Genomic DNA, 24,343 nt, shown 5'->3' on the forward strand with positions numbered 1-24,343 from the left:
TAGAACAAGAAGCTGGCGAACGAGAAACTGACTCCATCTTTGCTACTTTTTTAGTGTTTGACAGTTTCAGTAAACCAATCCGAGTGCCTATAAACGCAAATAAGTCCATTCGTCTCCAAATTATCGATGTTCGTCCTAAATCTTATCGCCCACCCCTGCACAGAAATATAACAAAGTGACTGAAAGCAGACATATCACTGTGGACATAACATGAGGACAATATGATGGAAAAAAACATGCTTGTATATGTAACAATGTAACAAGATTTTATTTATTGAACATTTGTTCTCTTTATTTTCGCTCTTCCTCTTCATTTATAACTTTAACAAGATGGACAGTAAGATCTATGCAGCCCCAAATTTACAGGCTATTTACAATGTAAACTTTCTCCATAGGGAAAACACACTTTTTGTATATATAATATCAATGTGGAAAGAGGTCTGAAAGGTTGCCCCATAGTATACAGTACTGTACATGGTCCCCAAAAAACAATCATAAAATGAAATAAAATCAATTTTAGTCATCACTAAAACAAGAGTCATTCATCTTACATGCAAAATCAGACATGTGTTTTCTCATTGGTGAACTGTACATCCTAGTGTATGTAAACACATGGAACTTAAATCAGATATTTTGGTGAAAATAAAGCAAGTTGTTAAACTCTTCTCACATGCAAAGCATCCAAACAAATGAAGGGACTCTCTTGCTAGGCTAAGTGAATGCTTGGTTATATTGGTATTGTAAACTTGGGTCGCTCTCAGTGGGGCGTATGAGCTGTATCACAGTGCTAGAGGTTTCTTAAATCAAATCTCAAATGGACACACAGGCTGTGCTCTACCTGCAGGACTGTGGAGCGGTAAGTGTGGTTCAGTAAAGACACAGACATCTGTCCGAAGAAGTCCTGCTTTGCTAGAAACAGTGGTTTAATTGGTCCTCCACCTTTATGTTGTTCTGCGATGACCTCATACTACAGAAGTCAACTCCTATTAAGAAGAGGAGAAAAAAAAATTGCCTATGGTTTTTCCCCTCCTTCTTTTTCTGGTAGCAGTATGTTAGAAACATTAGTATCTTGAAATAATGACTTCGCATCTCACATTATAAACTTAGTATTTCCAAATAATGATTTCTTCCTCATTATATTATTGAGAATTTAATCATTTTTGCTACACGTTGACTCAGCATCTCAAAAATACTGACTTAATATCTCAAAATAATGACTTCGCAAAATATTGACTTAATATCTCAATTTTCACTTATTTTCTTGAGATTTTGCGATATTATGTTGAAATAAGTTATTCAACTTCAAGAAAGTAAGTAATTACTTTGGGATTTTGGGATATGTCCTCATTTTGACATAGTAAGTCACTTTTTCTGACTTGTAAGTCAACATTTTGAGAACAAGTCATTATTCAAAGATACCGAGGGCAACTATAGGCGACTTTTTTGGCAGAAATGGGCTTTCATGTTATACACACCACCCTCTTTGTTCCTATAGAACAGCATTCTTCCTGCAGCCTTAAGATGATGTTACTGAAGCTTTGGATAATGTACTGTATCCTCAAATTTCCACCAAAGTACTACTAGACACAAACACACTATCAAATGCATACACTCTAATAATAAACTGTATGAATCAAACTGTAGATGACAAACTTGACAAACAAGGTAGGATCACGGCATACACACCTAACACACAACGTCCTCACTGACACTCACCATGCAGACACCTGGTTTGCTCCTGCCAGCATAATAAATTCACGTTTATCAGCAATGACAAGATGAAGGCATTGAACGAGTGATATCTGAACAAAGACAAAGTACATTCACTGTAGAGTTCAGAATCTTGTATCATCTTTCTATATTTTAAACCCTCCACGGCACATTGATGGCTATAGAACTGTGATCTCTTGTTTTATTGGATAAGCTGTGCTAGCTGCTTTCATGCGCCAGAGTAGAATTAACGCTGCCGGTAATGGTTGTTGTGTTGGATGAGAGTGCAGTTGTGTATTAAGGACAGCAGAGGGCGTCTGTGCAGCATTGAACAGGACTGCTGTGCCTACAGAGGCACTGTTAAAGGCACAGGCGAAGATTTCACAAAGATGTCCCTCGGCCCAAAATGGACATATTACAATCACAGAGCAATAAAGCAGCCTCGTCAGAGCCAGATCAAGAAGTACAACTCAAACGTTTATGTACTGGCCAAAAAAAAAAAAAACTTTTGCAGAGATATTCTTTCTGATATTTTGCAGAGATATTCTTTCTGACTCTTTCTGCTTCTTTCCAAGCAGATCAATAATTAACCATGCACTTCAAGAGACCACATTAAATAAAGGCCTAAGGGCACTACAGTAACTTATTCCACCAAAGTTTCCCAACAAACAAAGACCACAAGGGTCTTTATTCTATATTTATGAATCAAATAATATGTCAAAGTAATCTGGGCAAACACTTTCTGAGCCCTAAGAACAAGGTCCACATGAGCCGTGATCTGTGAGCTGATGAGAGTGAGGTACGGGGTCTACAGAAAGCCACAGAGCACTAATCATTGCGCCATTTATGCCTTAAGTCACACGACACAGCAGCTTGCTAATATCCTCCTGTGACTGGTTAGCATACTATTCCCAATGACATACTCTACTACTACAAACACACGCACGCACACACTGAGCAGCACGAGAAAAATCTGGACATCATCATACTGTGATGTTATCCACACACAAGGATACAAAATATTTTTTTTCATATTTTGCTGTATATCATGACATAGCTATAGATAGTTATAAATTTATATAGATTTTTTTGTTTGTTGTAAAGTCTTTATATATTTGTTTTCATTTGGAATGTACTGAATGCTCATCTGCTGTAATGCTGTATGTGACTGGTGAGGGCTACTAGTCCATCCATGCCCTCATCATGTGGGTGCCCATGTCAGGCTGCCGCTTCAGGCCAGCTTCAGCGTGCTGACAGGGAAAGAGGGCATGGTCACCATAGTGACAGGGTTGAGGACGGTCTGGCCCACCAGCTGAGGGTGATGAGTGACAACTTGTGGTGTCTGTTTGGCCACCATGGCGGCAGCCTGTGGACTGGGCTGGGGGGTTCCGTTCACCTGGCTGTGGGAGAGTGTGTGAGCGATGTGGCTGACCACGGTCGGCTGGGCAACAGTGACGGGCTGGGGGTAGAGCGCAGGCAGGTGCTGACCCAGGTGAGCCACCGGGTGTACTGTGATATGGCCAATGGGCTGAGGTCCAGGGGCCAGCTGCTTGGGGCCCGTCTGGATGACATGGTTGACGGCCTGAATGACGGAGGCGTGCGAGGTGGCAGCAGCGTGGGTGATAACTGTTGGCTGGAGGCTGGAAGTGCTCACAATGTGCGTGTGCGCCGAGGGCAGGCTCTGAGGGGCCACCACGGCTTGCGGCTGCTGAGGTGCCAAAGCGGCCGGGCCGTTAGGAGCCTGGGCTGGGGTGGGGGACAGGGATGGGGCAGAGGGTTGAGAAGGGGCTGAGGCAAGGGCGGGGTGGGCTGCAGGAGAAGGTGGAGGGGGCTGGGAGGGCTTGGGTGGGATGGATACGTGTTGGGTCAGAGATGGGGCCAGCTGGGGTTTCCTTAGCTCTTGTTGAGGGGTGGGAGGCACTTTAGATAAGGAGCCAGGCGCAGTTGTGCTCTCTTCCTCTATGTCCTCGTCTATATTATCTTCACCTTCTGGGAAGCCAAGAAATTAAGGAAAGAGTCAGCACAATGGTAATGAACTCCACAACTCCATATAAACTATACGAACAATAAGTCCTGAATGCAATGTTGGTATAGTTTACTGTATATTGTATTGTATGTACTGTTGTTGCCAAAATCTCGTTTGCTGCTGTTCCGTGCTAAATGGAGCTCATTGTTTTGGAGGAATTGTATTTCATTTGACCTGACTTGAGCTTTACCTGAGGCTGTGGAGGTGGATGCCTGATCATCTTCAGGCTGGACAGTCTGGCGCAAAACCCGGTCGATCTCCATCACGTCCATCCATTGGCTGAGTTCATTCTTCAACTCGGCCAACCTCTGCTGTGTGGAGATTTTCTCGCGAGCCAAACGCTCCATCTCATGCTCATACTCCTTCTCTTTCCTCTTCAGGGTCTGCAGAGAGAATAAAAAGGAGTCGTGAGAAGCTCTTTCTTGCTCACTCACGCTTACACAGTAAGTCAGTGCTGCCGCACAAATTAAACCTACAATAAAAAGATTTCCAATGGAGAATCTCCACTGAGAGTATAATTCAGTTCCGTTCTAGGTTTCATTTGCATCCAAGATTCTGGCTCTCAACCTGGGCCTGTTTGAGAGGGTGTTAAGTGAGTTCCAGAAAAGAGCAGACAGTTATGACTATTAAGCCCATTAAGGCTCTCTGAACTAGAGATAAAGGATATTTCATGGCTGGTTGAAGGAAAGATCGCTCAGTTCCTGAGCAGAAAACAGGTCACAGCAGACCAGCCTGAGGTCAATATGCCTAGGCAATTAGTGTCCTACTTCTGATCCCATTTTCCTTTTACAACATTGCATCAGACTCTTTCCATAAATCTGAGTTATAAACATTTGCGCTTCCATTAGGGCTGAAAGGGCTTTTATAGTTGAGTATAACCAGTCCTTCTCCCATAACTCCATCTATTTTATTCTGAGACAACAGACTGGAAGATTGTTTTCCTGAAGCAGGGATATGACGCTGACTTGCCTTCTGTGGAATTTCAAAGATCTATGGACTTGTGATAAGAATGTACATGTTTGTGTATGGGTAAAGGTGAGGGTTGGTGATCTTTCGACAGCCTCTGTGCATATGTAAAGTGCTGCTTCCTCATGCAGACCCCAATCTGTTTGTGCTTTTTACAAAGCCCTCCCATTCCTGGTTCTCACTACACACTCCAACACATTCTGGGAAGGGGGAGGCTCTGCTAGCTCCGCACGAGTAAACAGGCTCAGATTGGACTGTGGGCGGAGCTTTTGGGAGGACAGCTGAACCAATCATAGGTGGACATCTGGGCAGAAAGCAGTGAGTCAGAGGCCCTCCCGGTATCCTAGCGCAGAAATGAGAAACCATGGCCCCACCTCCTCTCACATACAACCACACAAGCACACGCCCTGCACGATTTCACAAACACCAGTCATAGTCACGCAGAGGGAGAGGGAGGAAGAGGGAGAGAGAAAAAGAGAGAAATAAGATATATTAGACACTGGGCTGTGCCTCAGTGACCTAGTTCCCCCCCCCCATCAGTCAGCTGACGCAGGAGCACCACACAGGCAATAAGGACACGCGGCTAAGGCCTTTAAGAGCTTTGAAGCAGATGGATAAAGATTATAGCGCCTGTACACTCAGACGATTGTGGCTCCATAATATACACAGAAGAGACAGATAATAAAACTAAAACACATACACTGAAGCATGAAAGCAAAGATGTTAACTTGGCTTCTATTCATTGAAACGACTGTTTTACAATCATGCTGTAAAGCAAAATCAAAACTGTTGAAATGTTTTGGTTTTTGGGTATCTGAAGTGGTCTCATTTTTAAATCAAGCCACTCCATAGTCTAATAATTCAAAATAATTAAAAAAAAAATTATTACACGATATGTCACGATATTATTTTTTTAATGACATTTAAGAAGTATAAAAGTAGTTTAAAATATATATATACTAACAAATACTATGCATCCAATGTTTTGTATTCAACATTTCACATACTGTGCTGCAATAAATTAAATTAAATCGGACTAACTATGCTTTCTTTTTAAACAAACATACCATTTGGTAGTGTTTTTTTAATAGTACGAGATCAACAATATGCTAAAAAAGTACACTGTAACATATTACCACCATTATGATAAATATTATCATATTGCCCAGCCCTAGCCAGATGTGATCTTATAAGGAGAATATAGACCTGGAGACAACTTGTTTAACTTTTGGTGCTAGATTGCGAAATCAGCTGCGAACAAGGGTTCGTCCCCTCTAAAGCCCACCCCAAAATCCCTCTAGTAGTAGTAATTGTAATCAATAAAGCAAGCAAAAGAAGCTAGCCAGCCAAATGAACTGCCTTTCCCTTGCAAAAGATATTTATTTTTCTGCATGTAATGTGTTTTCTGCACATGTGAAACACATCTACATGCTTGCTTGCTTTTCTGGCGCTAACTTGTGTCACAACCATGGGCTAATGACAGGCTTGTTGTGGTGAACACACCATCGCATCTGAGCTCTGCTTTCATGAGACATTGGATTAATTTAGAAATTTCACACTTACTTTGTTCCCACCCTAATAAGTCTACGTTCCCACCCAAATTTAGCCCAAAATTTATCATGATTCTCATGATTGTCCCCAGATGTTCCCATTATAAGATTACTGCAAGACTAAACAGGACTGGGGACCATATGAGACCCATCTAAGGTTGCACTTGTGTGAGACAGGCTTTTATCCTGGATTAGAAATCCAGTCCATAGTCTCCCATGTCCATACACAAGAACAGGTTTAGACACACACTAGTCACAGCCATCAGTTGCCTTACTTCACATTTAAATAACAATACTATATATTCTATAAGACACTTGTAGAATATCTCAATGAACAGAATATCTAAGCCCAAAGATCCCCTTATATCAGCACAGTATGATACGGTAACCCTTCAGCATGGAGCAAATGGCTATTAAGCCTGCACATATCGCACCTCACTCGAGCTGATTACAATGCTCATCCTCTCCCTCGCCACGTGCTCCAGGAGAGCATGGCCACAACAAAACAACAACAGCATGACAGCCAGGCTTGTCATTTGATATGGCACTGGAGACTGGAGACAGAGAGAGGTTTAAAAAAAATAATAATAAAAAAATAATAATAAAGATGAAAAGGGACACAGGTAGAGTCACGAGCTGCCATTTGACTTCTGCTGACCTCTTTCTGTGGTTAAAGATGGCTACATTCACCAATCAATACACAACATTTCTTAGAGTAACACTAAGGGTTCCTCCCCTTTTGTTTCAACAAATTAGATGCTGTCAAGGCCTTTTGTTTCGACAAATAAGATACTGGGGTCCCCTGCCGTTGTCAAGGCAACAATCGTAAAACCGCACCGTTTCCCTGGTAACTAGATTCCTGGTATGGTGGCGGAGAGCAGCATGCCTGAGAGGGGGTTCTGCTGGACTAAATGTGTACCTCGTGGGTTCTCCTTCCATGCACAGTTGCTAACCTTCAGCCATGTGAAGCCCCACTAACAGCATTAGCAGCAGCCTACACTTCACCAGGAATGTGCACATACTGTTACATTCTGACAAGCATGCATTGCACAACTATTGCAAAAACAACAGTACTTCATCCCTCACAAGTACAACAAGCTTAATTTCTTTAAAAAAGAAAAAAACAGAAATTCCTGTTGCAGTTTGATAAGAAACTTTCATGGTAGGTGTTAAAAGGTTCCCTGTCGAGTTATCACAAGTGTTGTGCAATGAACTGAACAGAGGAAGCCTTTCAGCACCCAGGGGAATAAATTAACACCACTAATGGCACAAGAGGTTTTCTGTGAACTGAGTGCTCCCGTGTTTTTCTGAATACATTTAACAAGCTAGCAAACTTGAAACAAGGCAATCAACACATCTGACATTCATACATAACTCCTTATTTACTAGCCTTAAAATCTTCACATCCACCAGATTTTACCCTAAAATTTAACAAAGGGAAGAATGTCTTGATGTTTATTTCTGCTCATGAAGAACTTCCACACGAGACCAACTCCCCCAACACCCCCCTCCCAACCCTGGGGGGCAGGCGCATTCCTCCCCAACAATCTTCACCAGACTCCTCCTGCTGCTAGGCTCTGGTGCCAGCCCCTTCCTTTCTGAGCTGGCTGAGAGCAGTGCTGGGCCAGCTCCGCTCCACAGCTGTGCATGCCTGCCACAATTATTCACCCGCAGGCCGAGCTGCTCTACAAACATCCAAACCCAGTGAACTCCAGAAGCCCTCCTCCTGCTCTGCATGGCTTAAGTGGGCTAAACTGTCTCTTGTCTGAATCTGTACAGGCTCAACCACTGCGTCTCCGTCAAAGTGCGGCTCAGTGTGGGAAGAGCAACATCTGGAGTAAGTTTTGGGAGATGAAATACGAAGAAGTCGAAGATTAAAGTTAACAATATTTCTGATCGAAACAGAGTCACATGGCAAAGCCCACCTTTACAAAAGCAGCTTTTAGACTAAACAGTCTGAGGTGTAAGCAAAGGAGAAGGTTCTCATTACAGTGTTAGGCCAGGACAGAGAGAGAGGGACACTGATGGTGGTTGTAATTGAGTCTTTGTAGCGGTGTCTCTTCCTCACACAAAAAGAACAAGCTCCCCCTCCCCCCTCTGCTTCCCCGTCTCCAGTTAAAGCCTCTGACCCCGCCCGTGCGTGTGTAAATGGAGCAGACCATGCTGATTAGGCCGTGCGGAGAAGGTAAACATGGCTTGGGCACCGTCACATGCAATGAGAGTGAGGAGCACATGGCCAGATCCTAGGGTGGGGGGGGGGCACTGCTCACTGACTCAACGCTACAGAGAGGGAGGGGAAGAGAGAAGCAGAGCGCAAAAAAGAGAGAAACTGATGTACACACAAAAGGAGACTTAATGGATATAATGAAAAAAGACAGAAAGAAAGCAAACTATGTTGCAGCCATGCGCCTTCTCATAAACAAGACTGCAGAGACGGCGGCCTCATGACTCCAGTTCGAGCTGTTCTCTAACCCACCATTTACCTACAGCTGGGAGAAAAAAAACTCTTATGCTGTCCAGTTGGACAAAGAGAAAAAGGAAAAACAGGACACTGTAGATAAAGAATAGGTCAGCAACAGACTTGTTACTACAAAAGGAGTCCCGTCAAATAACTACCAAGCAAATTTAAGCACATATTTTGAGCTAATATTTGAGTTAGACTACTGTCTTGGACTTCATTTCCTCCAGAGACATTATGATTAGAACAGATTATATCCTTTAACACTCGCAGACAGCACTATCCTCCATCAAAAAAGCCCTCAGACTGCCATTATGATCCACTAAGAGCATAAGCTGGTGCAACAATTACTGTCTGGGTCAAGCTGAAAATGGCAGTCGAGGGAGCTGAAAAAGTGAACCCAATTTCTTTTCTTTTTTGCTTCTAGTAAGGCTTTTCGGAGCACACAGCTGTTACTTGACTCAGCTGGATGGCCTCTGTTGCAGTGGCAGACCCCCTGGGCCTTCTCCAAATGGGGTTAAATAGGCCGGCTATGGGGACAGCCTGGGCCAGACTAGAGACTAGAGGGATTCCAGGGCAGGAGGACAGTTCAAAACAGTCTGCCTTTACTAACAGCCTAGACCAGAAAGCCTACAAAAGAGAGGATGTGGATTGACTACATTCATTTAAAGTACAGAATAATTTACAAGCAGTGCTTACTCTTTTCATGAATTTCAATCAGAATGCTAATATAACATATGATTTTAAATGTTTAGCAGCTGGTTTGGTGCTGTGAAGCCCTAAAGAAGGAAGCTACTGTATGGTCGATACAGACAAAATATCACTGGTATTATAGAATGCAAGTTTGTGTTCCTCTCCAACAGGATGAGTGATGCGCTCGGACAGCACTATCTGGTAGACACCTCTCCAAACTGTGTGTTTCCACTGAAGACATACCAACACCCCTCCTTCCCTCCCACACACACACAAAGAGAGGAAATGCACAGATAAACACATCTGCCAACACAGCAAATCCCTTATTGGTTATGTTTCCTGTGTTTTTAGGGCTATGTTAATTTTTTTACCAATGGAGATTAATGACTATCAAGAAATAGTAGTTGTCTTGTCCAGAATCAGGACATCATCTTCATACTATCAGGTAAAAACAAAGGCATGATTCTACACGTTTTACACTAACTTGTGACAAATACTCCAGCAATACAATGTTTCAGGCGCATCCTCTTTCCTATGAGTCAGGACCTCATGAAAAGAAGAGCTGGACTTTTAAACGGATAATCCATTTTAGAAAAAAGGACCTATTTACTACAAAAGTATTGTGCAACAATACAAAAATTTCACGACATAGGTATTGTCGTTCTTGCATCGCAATATGATACATTTTTGAAACAGACTTAGAAATGCTAAAATAACTTCAACATTTATTTTTGTTAATTCCCAAAACAACTTTTTGCAATTTCCACTGTTGCCTCTAAAAGACAACAGTGCTTGTTGAAGGTATAACTGGCATTTTTTAGACGACATAAATGGATAAAAAAAAAAAAGATAAATTTAAGCATTACAGCTTAATTTACAATCTGATCTTGTATTTCTATATAAACGTGGCTCCTACCATCTTGCTGAAAAGACTGAGAGGGGATTCTGTACATGGCTCAATTACTGAGAGCAAACTGCGAAATCCAGAACTGATCAGAGGTCGAGTCTACAACTGAACAGAGATGCAAATTGGTAGCTATCTACATCCCTATGGAGTGATTTGTTTCACCCATTTAGAATCGACACTTAACAGCTGATTGATTCCAGTGCAGAATTCGGGCTGCATGTTTTCTCAATGAGGCTGAAGCTGATTTTTTGAGTAAGAAGCAGTCTGACTTTAGCTTTGCATTTTCTCCTTTCTCCAGTAACTGACTCATTTTTTTGACATCATCAGAAGTAAGTTAGCATATTTGAGGTAGTAGAACAGGTATCTGATCGTTGCGTTAAGCAATGTCAGCACTCTGTCACCATTCGATCTAACGCTCTTTGCCCATCATTACTGTACTTCGCAATTTACACAGCTTGGCTAATCAACCAGCCGAGGCAGGCTAATAAAAACGTTTTTTTATAGTACTGAGAGCTGTGCAGTAGAGATTACATTTGTGATCATCAGTTTTAGGAATATAATGGATTGTGTGAAATAGAACTAAAACTATTCCCGGCATCACACATTTTATAGCACAAAACCTAAATATATTCGATTTACAGCACACATCATCTCGTGAACCCAGTACTGAAAATAATCAATATTATCATGCGTTTTATGACAGCCCTACTATATAGTGCGTTATATTTTGTGTCTGAAAACAGTGGATGTCCGAATACTTTTACTTTTCAACAATGCCTTAACAGATAGTGTACAAACAATGTGCCCAAGTGGACATATTATACCCATTATGCACTGCGTCCTACCAGATGGAATGTGAAGCAAACCTGCCATTGGTGAACATCGTTATCAAGCATTCTGTTCCCTTAAATAGTATTTAATATAATGCTCCTGATTTCACCTCAGGTGCTGGAGAGCCTACACAGAGACTGACCTAATGGACTCTTACCCAAGAACATTATAGGCAGATACAGGTATTTGCAGTTGCAGTTTTCTTTTCACTATGTGCTAGTAAAGCTAATCTGCACTGGTCTCTAAGAGTGTAGTGACCCAGTGAGGATGAAACTGTTCATTCCCTGGGTGTCATCACACCATCCGCAGGGACCCATAGCATCTAGGGGCGAGCAAAATAACATCTTTATCAAGATACATTTCCTGACTATATCACAGATCTCATCTGTATTTCTATAACACTGCACACCTGCATGCCTCAAAAAAAAAAAAAAGATGAACTCCACTTGTAGAAAGTCAAATTAAAACCACATAGTTCGAAGGAGCTCAATGGATGTTATCCTATTTATGCCACTATCCTATTTATTTTTTTCCTTTTACCGATGATTTGATTTCTATTCCAGTTGCTTATTTACACTGAACAAAAAATAAATTTTGTAAAATTGACTGCTTTTCCATTTTCAATCTAACACCACTACTCTACTGCTGCATATGTTCCAACTTGTTCACAAATATTGTGATGTGTTGTTTACTGTGAAAATGTCTTCAACTAATGCATTATTGTCAGTTTTACCATACTGCCCAGCCCTGGGTCCATCAGTTCTGAGGAAATCACATGAGGAAAAACTCAGTTACAATGTATGTCATTGTGTTTTGCATGTAACCACAGGGCAGAAATGTGTCACAACGCTTGGCAGGATGTAAGGCAGCAGCAAAGCAGCACTGCTTTACTAGCGGCCTGCAAGCAAGACCAGTTCTGCGGGTTTTACACGGTTACAAGGCCATAAAAGCAATGGGAGGTTTCACAGAGGCTGCCAGGCTAAGCTTTAGCTCGTGCGCTAGCAGACAGTGCGGCAGCTGGGGCAGTGTGCTGGGAGGGGGTGGGGGTGACGTCACGTGACTCAGGCTAGCCATGTGCTCTGTGCTCATGTGGCTGCAGAAAGCAGGCAGGAACAAGACGAGCTAGGGAGAGAAAACGACTGAGCGAGGGAGGGAGAGAGTGGGAGAGATAAAGAGGAAGGAGGGGCTCTACATTGGTAAAAACAGCAACTGAGTACTCAAATGGAACTTCACTTCCATTTTAAAAGTCTTTACGACAATGGCATTTTCTGGCACACCCCATAAATATTTAAGGCAGGAGACAAAACATCAATTATAAAACTAATGAGGAGAGATAAAAAGCTGATGAGGTGGGAGAGGAAAAAAAACACTGGTGGTGGTGACGAATGAAAAAAAAAAACCCCACAAAGCCTCGGTCTGACTCAGCTAGTGAAGAAGCGAAACAAGGAAGTCTTGATTTTCTCACAGGCCTCGAGCCCTAGATCACACGCTACTGACAGTAACAGCAATTCAGTTTATTTACTGCAGGAGTTGGGGAGGAAGTGAACGTCACATATGGCCTTGCAGAATGAGGGAGCCATAAAGATGAATAAAATGAAAAGTAATCCAAGGTGGTGATCCCCTTATTCAATCCCTGGGAACAGCTTACTGGGTAAATTTGCTCTCCGAGAGAAGGAAAGAGGGGGGGGTGGAGGAAGGGATAGAGGGAGGGAGGGGTAGAGGAGCAGAGCGCATGCAGGCACAGGCGCGTGGAGGTGAGGCCTCGCGTGCCTGACCCACCCATGGCCCCGTCACCCACAGCACATGCTATTCAGCTCCTTCTGCAGCCATGCCACGCCACAACAGCAGCAGCGCACGCACACAGAGCGCTACCCGCTAACAAGCCTCCCTCGTGACATGCTCCCTCTGCACTAATCTGCTAGCAGAGACAGAGCCTTTGTGAGGAAACGGCTCGAATGACTTCTTATCACTTTCACCATCCTTTTCACCTCTACAGGAGTAAACAGGTCTTTTCACTGCCTTTTAGTTACAAGAGGGTCCGTTCACAGAACAGAGTGAGGTGTCTGACATTTGTAACGAATGGTGGGGGAGACAGATAGATAAACAGACAGACAGACAGATAAAGAGAGAGAGAGAGAGAGATAAGACCGAACAGAGATGGAAACTCCTTTCATAAACACAAGACCTTATCAGGATACTTTTACTGGTAATTATCGGGCTTTGAATCATTCACAAATGCAGTCCTTAAACGGTACTTTACTGGGATGTGCACGTTCATACACGCCACGAAAATCCCGCTTAACAGGAGCTGACAATCTGAGCATGAACACCCAACACCTTTTCATTTCCAAATCATTAAAAAAAAACCAAAAAAAAAACCAATACACTCCCTTGACTAGTACCGCAGAAATGTAATTCCGCTTTGCCGAACGTAATCTAGACGTCATTTTATTTCTCTGTAATATAGACTTCTGTTCACACGAGTTTCCTTGTTATTTCCTTGATATTGCAGGTTCACTGCGGTGTCAACTTGATTTCACATTTATCCCGATCTTGTTTAATTACTGTTAAATTCATGGATAAAGGTGTTTATATGCAAAGGGCTAGGGGCATCGAGAGAGGGAGAAAGTGAGGGAGATGAGAGACAGAGACAAGGGGGAAGGAAAGACAGAAAAAGCTGGGTCAGTCAACTATTAACAGAACAGAGAGTATAATCAAAGATATCAGGAGGGGAGGAGGGAGGAGGGCTCTAGTGACATGAGCTCTGCTCCACTGTCCTACTTTAACCCAAGAGCATGGAGTTAATTTAGTGCCATAGGTTTCAAATAAAATAATAAAATCCACAAGCAAAATACTGACTACCAACATGTCCAAAATATGTTGCAAATACAAATAATGGGTTAAATCAAACTTAATTAAAATTACGACTCATTTTCACTCATATAGATTTATTACTCACTGTGCCAATTTTTGCTTTAATTTTTTTCTATTTGCTGACTTTGCTGACATAGGAAGCCTGTTTCAACTTAAGTTATTTAAGCAATTTAGTCCCATTTTCAGCATGACTAGCCTAGATAGCCCTAGAGGACACTGCTAGGCTAGTTAGCACTAGCATCTACGAACTTGAAAGGTTCGTTCATTCATAAACAGTTAAGTTTGTTCTTCTGCGCCCATATTAAGTTATATCGTTTTACCTAGGTCGACATAAGACCCATAAACTTGTGTAATATTAATAATTTAAAAGGAATACAATAAATACTGCTCATAATGTCGGATATGCCACTAAAACGCTGCACTCATAGCACCACTCAGTAAAGCGTGTTCCGCCATGCTGGGGGCGGTTCATCCTGAGTGGTTACGTGTTCGGAAGACCTATTACTCCAAATCAGTTGACCAATAGAGAATGCAGGTGAATACGCTCCTCTAAGACCCACCCCTTGTTAAAAAAAGCCAAGTCAGAAGCGAAAGAAAAATTTCAGAAGCAAAAGAGCGATTCCAACAGCAAAAAATATACCAGCAAAATCAGCAAATAGAAAAAAAAGTGAAGCAAAAACTGGCAAAATTAGTAATATTTATATCAGAACGAGTGAAAATGAGTAGTAATCTTTTGGAAAAATTAAGTTTAATTTAACTCATTATTTGTATTTGCAACATATTTTGGACATTTTGACATTTAATATTTTGCTTATGGATTTTATTCATTTATTTGAAACTTTTAGCACAAAATTAACTCCACACCACAAGTGAACGACTTGTGCCACCATCAGACGCCCTCCTCCTTTTTAATCTCTCCCTCTGTTTGAGTGGTGACAGGAAAATGACTCAAAACCCATTTAGCCTCCATTACACACTGCAGGGGTGAACAAGCTAAAAAGTTTCTCAGCTTTCCTTTTCAACTGCTGCCCCTTCTTCTCTCTATAGCTACAAGCTGATCAGCACATCAAAAGCAGGCCTAGAAAGATTACGTACCTAGCAATGTCACAAATGATCACCAATCCTGTATGATCACTGGGGTCTATGATCAACTAAGGCCTCTTAGTTGATCTTTGACCTCAGGTCAAACCATTCCAGTGGCCTTTCTACCCAGACATGGTTCGACAAAGAGTCAGAGTCAACTCCTGAAACGGCTCGGCATGTTTTTTCGACACAGTTAGCTAACCATGTTCAGGGCCACAGCTAAGCTAATGCTAGCTGGCTCTTCTCTCCCAGCTAACTTAGTTTAGCCAGTGAGATCCGAACACACAGTAAAGGTATGACTTGACTAACTGATGCTCTGCTATCACAAGTTTAAACAATAGGTATGCTGATTGGTGTTGGAGTGAAATTGAATATGTTCTGTGGTGTTTTAAGCTGTAGACTGCTTTAAGCTAATGCGAGCATACAGTGCCTCCCCACACAGCACAGGCTTGGTTCCAGCAAATGGATACTTAAAAACACCCGTGTAGATGATAAAGACTCATATCTGAGAGCACAAATTTGAATGTCTGGTGCTGAAGTGACAGAAATATAAGTGACAGAAAATAGAATTGCTCTGTGGTGCTATGAGCTTTACCCTGCTGTGCGAAGCGTAGTTAGCTGGCAACAGGTTCAACACACTGCAGTACAGCTCAAACACCACCCGTTTAGAGGATAAAGAATCTAATAGCACTTTGAGTGACTGCTGTTGGAATGACAGTGAATCAAACGTGTTTTGTGGTGGGTGGTGTGTGTGTAAGTATTAGGCCGTTAGAAATGAGCCACTCTTGTGTGTAGTTTTCTTCGGGGTTTTCTGGTTCTGATTTAGCAGCCCAGCAGAGGGAAAAAGATTCCACACCAGCTTGTAACGGCACAATAGGCCCGGAGAATCATTTGGCTCCACACTGGAAAAAAAAGAGGTCAATCTGTCCAGCCATGCTCCATTCCTGCCTGCAGTCTCTCCAACACATTATACACCATCACATACATACCAAGTTTCAGAGCTAGGGCACCTGCTGACAATTATTTATGACCAAGTGTATCAGATGAACATTTTAGAGCACTTACATTCATAAGTAAACACTTTCATTCTTAAGAACACTTCCATTTTTAAGTAAACCAAACATACAACTTTTTCCAGAATCAACTTTGTTGATGACTAGTCGTTCCAGCCCTCAGAATCAGAACAGCCATAGCTGAAAGCTGTAGTGACCCACAAAAATATTTATGCCATGACCTGCCAAAGTGCAGGATAAAATAGACATTTAAGCCAAGTTTCTACCTGAATATATCTAAGGGCACTTCTCAACACACTGAGATTGGAGGTCTTCTTTTCGTCCACATTAGGGATGTTCTTCTTAAGTGTCTCAAAGCACTCCTTTAAGTGTGCACGTCTAAAAGGAGACAAAGGGATAGAAAGTAAAACTGATGCATTCAATTAAATTCACTGTATTGTCATTACATCAGATCTGCATACAAAAAGCTTTCCCTTTTTCCCTGTTCAGTACAAAAGTTCTGAGCAGAAATGTGCAGACAAATGCTAAAGTGCAGAACAGTGAGAGAGTTAAGTCAGTATAAATTGTGCAGAAAAGTTTCTGATGTTTTTCTTTGCGTTTGAGTAAATGTTCAACATAGCGGAAAACAAAATAACTCCACAGTAGCCCCAGAGCTCTACAGGCTTATGTGTAATTTCAGCTTCCCCTCAGCAAAAGCTTAAGCAGCAAATCTCCATAATGTTATGAAAACGGAACCCAGGGACAGAGATTAAACTCACCTGTTTTTTTCAAGCTTGTTATGCACTTCCCGTGTGCCTGCCCTGGAAAGAAAGACCACACATAAAAATGTTATTCCCACGTTGATTGAAGTGAACTACTAGAGCTGACACATTTCTTTTATAATCTTTGACATTTTGATGCTTAAAATTATTAGACTCCGCATACTTATCAGGCACCTTAGTGTAAGAACAATGATCTAAGCTCAGGTATCATCAGTCCATGTAGTCTCAGGGCTATTTAAAGGGCATACACTGATCCCTTATCAGCAGTCTTTGATATCTATCAACTAAATGCTGATTCTGGATCAACTTACACCTTTTATATACCACTGTACATTAGAAAGGGTAACTATGACATGATGATCACTTCAATTCACCCGTTTTCCTTACCCTCCAGGCCTTTTCTTGCTGTCCAGGCAACGTGAGTCATCCAGAGGGCTGGCTTTGGCCACAGGGTTTGGCTGTGCTGGTTGAGGCAGTAGGGCATGCTGGGAACTGGTGACGATGGATCCAGGGTAGGGCTGCAGCAGCTGAGGCGGTTTGGTGCTGCTGGACTGGGCCAGAGACGTGGGCATGGCCTTAACCTGAGGGGGCATGATTGTGCATTGGTGCAGTGCATGCTGGGCTGGAGGTGACTGGGCGGACTTTCGGGGAGGGGTGAGACGAGGGGCAGCTGGGGAGCTGAGCGGCGTGGTCGGGGCTGCAGGTAGAGCTGTGGGGTTGGATGAGACGACGGGAATAGGGATGACTGTTATGGGAAAAGAAGGAGCAGAATGAGAGGGAGGGGTAGGAGGTGGAGCAGGTGCAGGGGTGTGATGACGTTCTGGACTCGACTCCTTCACCCAGGTCATGTGATTGGCACGCGGAGACTGAACGTTGCAGACAGCCTCCGCTCTCCGCTTCTCGGCCTCCTGTTCGAGGCGCAGCCTCTCACGAAGTTCGTTCTCCTCTGTGGAAAAGAGAGACAAAACAGATTGACTTCTTATCCGATATACTGGATAAGTATCTGCCACGACAGTTCCTTATCAAACAAATCAAGCAGAGGCACAACATGACCAATCAACCTTTTGTTCTGTAATCGCAGGAGTTACAAACTTATCCGTAAACATTTAAGAGATGTGCACCACACACTTAGAGGAATGATCCCAAGCAATTCTACAGCGAGATATACCATCAAAAAAAACAAAAAAAAAAAACAATCTCAGTACTCAGACAGTTCCCTGCATCAGAATCAATATTGGATGATAAAAAGTCATTGTACAGTTCAGTACATTACTTAGGGATATGCAATCTGACTAATCTGACTATCCATAAAGATAATGAACAGATAATCAGATCATCATAACTGAATCAGGAAAAATCAACAACAAAAAGGGAAAAAAAAAAAACTTCAGCCAAAATTAGTGTAGAACTGTAGGCTTACTTTTTAGATTACAGATTTAGAGGTTAAATTTTTTTATTATACAATAACAGCCAAGGGAAATCTGTTGAGTAACGGAGGCTGCCTCTTCAGAGGAGCTAATGAGCTAACACTAACCGGTACATTGCTGGATGTTAATGACAACCTGTCATGGGCTTTTATCTTCTCAGTGGTCAGTATGCCAACATGTTACTTTCATCAGAGAAATGTATTTTCACTGTTTCTGCACATATCTGAATAATGATTTCAATATTTGAACACAGGCACCTTGAACGGTTAACAGAGTGCTTGAGTACACTTCATTTTCAGCCTAACACCTGATTCAACATAGTTAGCAAAGTCTTTTTGAGATTAATTTAGACTTAGACAAAGAAAGACCCTAATCACTGCAGAGCTGTGGTCCTCCAGGAGTTTTACACCCCTGTGCTACAAGCTTACAGACAAATGCAAGCCTAAACTGGGAAACATCAGTTATTTTTTTTCTGACTTCTTGTCAGCCATCACTTATGATCCCAGGTGAATAGCTGTATAAGGTAAAGCCTCAAGAAAACACATCAGTGTGACCTCTGACCTCTCCCATTACATGATATCGCCTTAAAGGACAGGTTGTAGGGGAAGACTGATGTCACTTAATAAGCCTGGACGAACAGTGGAGATCCATTAAAATAGTCCAAATTATAACACCTAAAGAACAGAATTAGAAAAATGGTAGTGACCTTGAGTTCACACGGCTAAAGCACATCATGTACAGGCTGCAGTGTAAGGTTACTCCAGCTTAAAGGGAAATACGATGCTGATCCTACTACTCCCCCTCCTCCTAGTTCTCCAGGGCTTTTCCGACATCAACTTACAACACACAGACACCTTCACAGGTCCACCTGCTGGACCTTTACTAAGCACTGAGTCACTGAATAATGTAGTTTCACACCACGTGAGACCAGTTTGAAGAACAGCCACTACTGGTAGAGGCTGCATGGCAGCACTGCTTGCACACCTTAAAAAAAATAATAAAATAAATAAATAATAATAATAATAAAAAAAAACACATACACACACACACACACACACACACACACACACACACACACACACACAACCACAGTTCATTCCAAAACTAAACACTTTAATTCACACTTCAGCTTCTATTCACAGATTTATATAAAATAGTCCTGCTTTTATTACTGTTTTGCATTTTAACAGAAAAATGTATATAATCTGTATGCCATCTAATCTGTAGTCTAACGTCAGTCAAGATGTATCACATCCAATGTTACCAGATGAAAATTACAGTCTGTACTGAACTGAAGTGCATTAAAGTATTAGCCAACTATTGCAATGGTGGAACAGGGATTTAGAGAATTACTGTGGCCTTACTTTTTCAATAAAAACAGCTTTCTGCTACTTAATCCAAGCAATGTTGTACTGTCAAACAACTGCTTCCGAAAACCTGGGCACTTCTTCATTATTGTGGGTTCTGTAATTCCCCTGTTAAGCCTCTTCCTTAGCACTTACAAAGATATACACTTGATCTACAGCATGCCTAAAAGAGCTTCTGAAGCAGATGAGGTCATACAACTTCAGCAGCGTGAAATCCAAACCACTATCAGATGTTCAATGACTGTGATGGGGAAAAAGAAAACTACTCGACATGAGTGGAGATCAGAGAGAGTATAGCAGCAGGCAATGCTCTCATCTCCTTCAGAATGCCCAGAGCAAGCATGTGAGAAAACCTGACAGGCTTACTGCATGCTGAGCAACACTGTGGGCATGTTTGTGTGTGTGTGTGTGTGTGTGTGCACAGTCACTAAGGGACTGCACTATATCCATTGAGCAATCTGTTTAAATTAGAGAGCTCGATAAACATGCATGCAGAAACAATGCAATAATGATTTTGTTCAGTGAAGCATCTTTACTGCAATACCCTTCATTTAATTTCCCCCCCTTGAGACCCACTTATTATGTTTGTGTGGATTTATGCGCCAAAAACAGTCATAATTCACTTTATATACACCACTTCACAATTGCTCTCTTTCTCTAGATTGTACTTTATTTTTCTGCTTTTAAAACTGATGTATGTAAACAACCACTATTCTCATTGGCAGCTCTGTTTTGTGCCTCATTTAAAAAGCAGTCTGAGCTAAATCACTCCTTATAACTTCAATGCGATGTCACAAAAACAGTAAATTCAAAACAGGTCATTTTTGCAGCTTAACTTCCAAATATGAAGCACACAGACTCGCGAGTGAATGGTATATTTTGAAAGCGCTTCCATACTGCACCAAAATCTTTATTCAAAATAGCAAGGAAAACTCAGTTCGCCATAATAGGCCCATGAGGGAGAAACTGATGCTACTGCTTAAGTATGACGCTGTTCATTTCCCATCAGGTTTCCTTTTCAGCTCCAAATATAAGCGTAAAAGGGTCTGCCGGGACTTGTGAGCCACGCGTTACGCTAGCCCAGTAGCCCACTATCACAGCGTCCCAATGTGAGCCAATGACAGCACAGCCACCCACCCTCCACCAGGCAGCACGATGATAGTCAAACAGCGAGCTTCCTACTGACACTGAACGCACAGGGCGCACGGGGATGGCTGTCCAGTTACTATGGCAACACACTTATTAGAAACACAAGACACAAAGGAGCAGTCTTCCACACCAACACGGGCAGAAACGTGAATATTCAAGCAACTGGTTCAGACCATGACCTGCCTACTGGGTCAAAAAACAAAGACATGAACAATGTTCATATCCAGTACAGTTTAGCCTCTCAGCCTTTTCCACTGCTGAGTGCTAGACTCTGATCTAAACAGCACTGCTCACGCACCAACGCTGGAGCTAGAGCTGAAAAACTGGTAACAGCTTAAAGAGAAGGTTCTCTAAACTGGACAAAAGCAGGCGGTACATCTGATCACGACGGAGAGGTGAAAACAACATGCACGCTCCTCACATACATATTTTCACTTTTTTATACGCAGAGCACGGATTTCTTTTAGGTCAGTCAAAGAAGAAATACCACTCATCAGAAGTTTTAAAATACCAGTGCTTCCACAGCTGTGCCTGGGCCATATTCTGTAATAATAACCATGTGACGTAAGCATGTGTGTCTTTCTTTTGTCCAAAGTATACTGTAAAATAATAAATCCTGTAGACTGGGTGTAAAGGGCAACCACACACCGGAAACAGCCACAAAGCAGCAGCCCTTCATGGCACAATAAGTGCTGCCTCTACAATTTCTCTGAGAGCCACATGTGCTCTAGAATTCAGAAGTCAGCAGGATGTGTGACAGAGGAGAAGGCTGTTATGAAGACTAAGACCACAAATCATAATAAATTACTGTGCAGGTCATGAAGTTCCTCAAAACCATTCCCTCTAAACACTATGTGTGCTTTGACTGTGATTACTATCAATATGATGCCTTGTAAGAAACCTGAAACTGATGCAGTGAGAAGGCAGAGCAGTGTTTGTGTTAATGCTTTAAGAGTGAAGGCCAGTGGTTCAGCTACGTTATAATCTGAGGTGGCAAAGAAATGTATTCTGAATGAGAAAATGTCAGAGCAACAAATCCAACAAATGTACTCTAAATTAGGGCTGGACATTATCGAATTGCAATTTTTCTCAGTAATGCTGTGACTGTGATTCAGACTGTGATTTCTTCCTATAAATTCAGGTTCAGGCCTGTTTTCGGCCAGGAAGACCAGAATACCCATCTTTTCTGGCTTAAGGCTTGAACCCTGAATATAGTGTGCTAGACTGCCAATAAGGTGCGGTTGTGATGTCACATCACGTGGAGCTTTGGTTGAATCTGATTGGTCTAACTCCGCTACAGGCAGTTTACAAGCTCTGTGTTAGTAGGTTAAATTTCCCATTTAAAACATGAGACGTTTTTTTTTTTAATTACAGCCCACATGACTAAAAAACTGCAGCTCTTGCGATTTAGAAATTGCACAGTGTTAAACTTCCATTTCGACAGAAAAACGATAAATCTCTCAGCCCTACTCGAAAAGTAAAGTGAAAAGTAGCCTTCAGTAACTTAAGACAGGAAGTGAACAATTCTGCAGTTTTAAAAATACGACAACAATAAACAACACACGACGCCGGTGATAATAATGACCCAATTCTTAAAAAAAACTGCTGCAATGCGAGTTCATTATGTAAGCTGGGCATTTTGGTTAAAGCGTGTGTGAACGAGGCGGAGGTCAGCGCCCTACTTTCTCTGAGCTCGCGGTCTTCTCTCGCGACGTGCACGTGGCTAAAGGGGGACGGGCTTAGGCCATGCGCTCTGTAGAACAGGGCGGGGCTAGCGCCGACACGTCACCAGTAAGACTGGACTGAAACGCGGGAGGAAAACACGAGCCTGCCGCGCGCTGCAGGCGACACGTCTGAGGCGAACAGTCCCAGTGACAGCGCCGTAACGCCACCGCTGTCCACTCGCTCTGACTGTCCGCCGGCGCGCCGCCTTCTTCGGAGGCGTGTAATACGACACCAGGGGGTCGTTATGTAAAAGCGCCAACTGCCCCCCGCGCGCGCACGGCCGTTGCCACCGCCCTTCAGGAGCAGCGCGCGCTCGATGAAATCGAAACCGCGCGCTGCGCAAGCGAAACAATAAACACATTTCAAAAGGAAACATTCCAAAGCAGCTGAATTCGCGTTCCATGCGCGTATGCGTCAGAATTCTAGAACGCAGATGCTCGTAATCAAAGTCACGAGTAGGTGCAAAACAACACTGCACTGCAGCTACACGCCGGGTACACATTAGTTAGGTCCTTTAACTCCTTCCAGTGTCTTACACGGCGTATTATGCAGCTTTAAACGCGGAGACTGTTCACGATTACAACGACTACAAAACATGTAAAAGCAACGGCGATTTCGTGACACGGTGTCGCTGCTCATTCTCTCCCTAATCCTGAGCGCTCTTTAATCCGGACAGGACTCCATTTAGAACCTAATCTCCCAGTTTAAGTGTTGCATTGCTCTCTTGCAGTAGCAAAGCTAGCTTTGCACACCCCCCCGCCCAGCCCCACAACCCCCTCTATCTCTCTTACCACGTGCTCTCTGTTGTTGCTGGGCTTGCAATTCCAGAAACTTGGCTGCTTCTAAAAGCGTTTCGATACTCATGTCTGCTTTATTCTCCTCTTTCTTCCACCCAATTTCACGAGAAACTGATGAACAGCTTTCGCTTTGGGTCAGTCTAAAAAAAACTTCCGTCCGGGACCCAACACCTCCGACTGCAGGGGGAGGGAACAGAAAGAAAGGGGGGAAAAAAGCAGCAGCGGCGGCTGTAACTGGATCCCCAGATGCAGAAACTCTTCCACGCACGTAGAGGAGTCGCGACAAGATGGCGGGCTGAAGCTCGAGCAGGCTGCACGTCGCACAACTGCCCGCCCCTCTCACAGACTCCTCCCCCTCCCACTGCGGAGCAGCTCAAATCACGGACAGGCTCGGCCTCCACGCAGCACACGTTGTTTTTAAACACGCCAAAACAGTGTGTGATGTGGCTAAGAAAGGGCGAGTAACTAGGTCCATTTACTCAGTTACATGTCAAATATATCACAGAGCTGTACTTTCCTGACTGCTTTTAAATACTACTAGGCTACTTTTACTTCTACTCAGGGGTATCTGTGATGATAGTAATCTACTTTTTTACATATTTAAATTTTATTTATTAACATACTGGTAATTGTTCAGTTTATTTTAATTCTGTACTGCTGTGTACATTTGACGTTTCGTTTATCACTTTATTTTAGACCGAAAGTGCATCAAAAAGAAGCAAACAGTTCCTCTGCAGACGACAGACGCTGCAGCGATTGTTCTACTTCAGTTCTGTGAGTTACTCAGGAATCCTGCAGTTTTTACCTTCTAATTTGTACCTTTATTTCTAACCTGGTCATTATTTCACAAAAATAACAAAACCTTTCCCTTGAGATTTGGGCTACTCTACCCACCCATTATTGTGCTTGGCGTTTCTGCAGCAGCATCGTTGGCGAATCCACTCCAGGTTTTCCCGCCACAGTCCTGAAGCCCAGCCTCCGCCTCATGAATAAAATATAAGCGTGG

The 24,343-nt window shown here is 42.7% G+C and overlaps 1 protein-coding gene across 1 annotated transcript; it reads right to left on the bottom strand.

Moving 5' to 3' along the window:
• Positions 1-240: 240 nt before the first annotated feature.
• Positions 241-23,641, bottom strand: mnta (MAX network transcriptional repressor a). Its single transcript, XM_036561818.1, has 6 exons — positions 23,332-23,641; positions 17,260-17,818; positions 16,870-16,911; positions 16,378-16,489; positions 3,927-4,119; positions 241-3,699 (listed from the first exon to the last, which is right to left on the bottom strand). Exons 1-6 carry the CDS (start codon positions 23,402-23,404, stop codon positions 2,942-2,944), a joined length of 1,737 nt encoding a protein of 578 aa, XP_036417711.1. The 5' UTR covers positions 23,405-23,641; the 3' UTR covers positions 241-2,941.
• Between the last annotated feature and the right edge of the window lie 702 nt (positions 23,642-24,343).

Source organism: Colossoma macropomum, unplaced genomic scaffold (assembly GCF_904425465.1).
Source record: "Colossoma macropomum unplaced genomic scaffold, Colossoma_macropomum, whole genome shotgun sequence".
NCBI classification, from domain to species: domain Eukaryota; kingdom Metazoa; phylum Chordata; class Actinopteri; order Characiformes; family Serrasalmidae; genus Colossoma; species Colossoma macropomum.

Coding starts and splice junctions, on each gene's coding strand:
- mnta (XM_036561818.1), bottom strand. CDS start 23,404: ATGAGTATCGAAACGCTTTTAGAAGCAGCCAAGTTTCTGGAATTGCAA. Junction 16,912..17,259: donor AGCAAGAAAAGGCCTGGAGG/GTAAGGAAAACG, acceptor CTTTCTTTCCAG/GGCAGGCACACGGGAAGTGC. Junction 3,700..3,926: donor ATCCACCTCCACAGCCTCAG/GTAAAGCTCAAG, acceptor TTGGCTTCCCAG/AAGGTGAAGATAATATAGAC.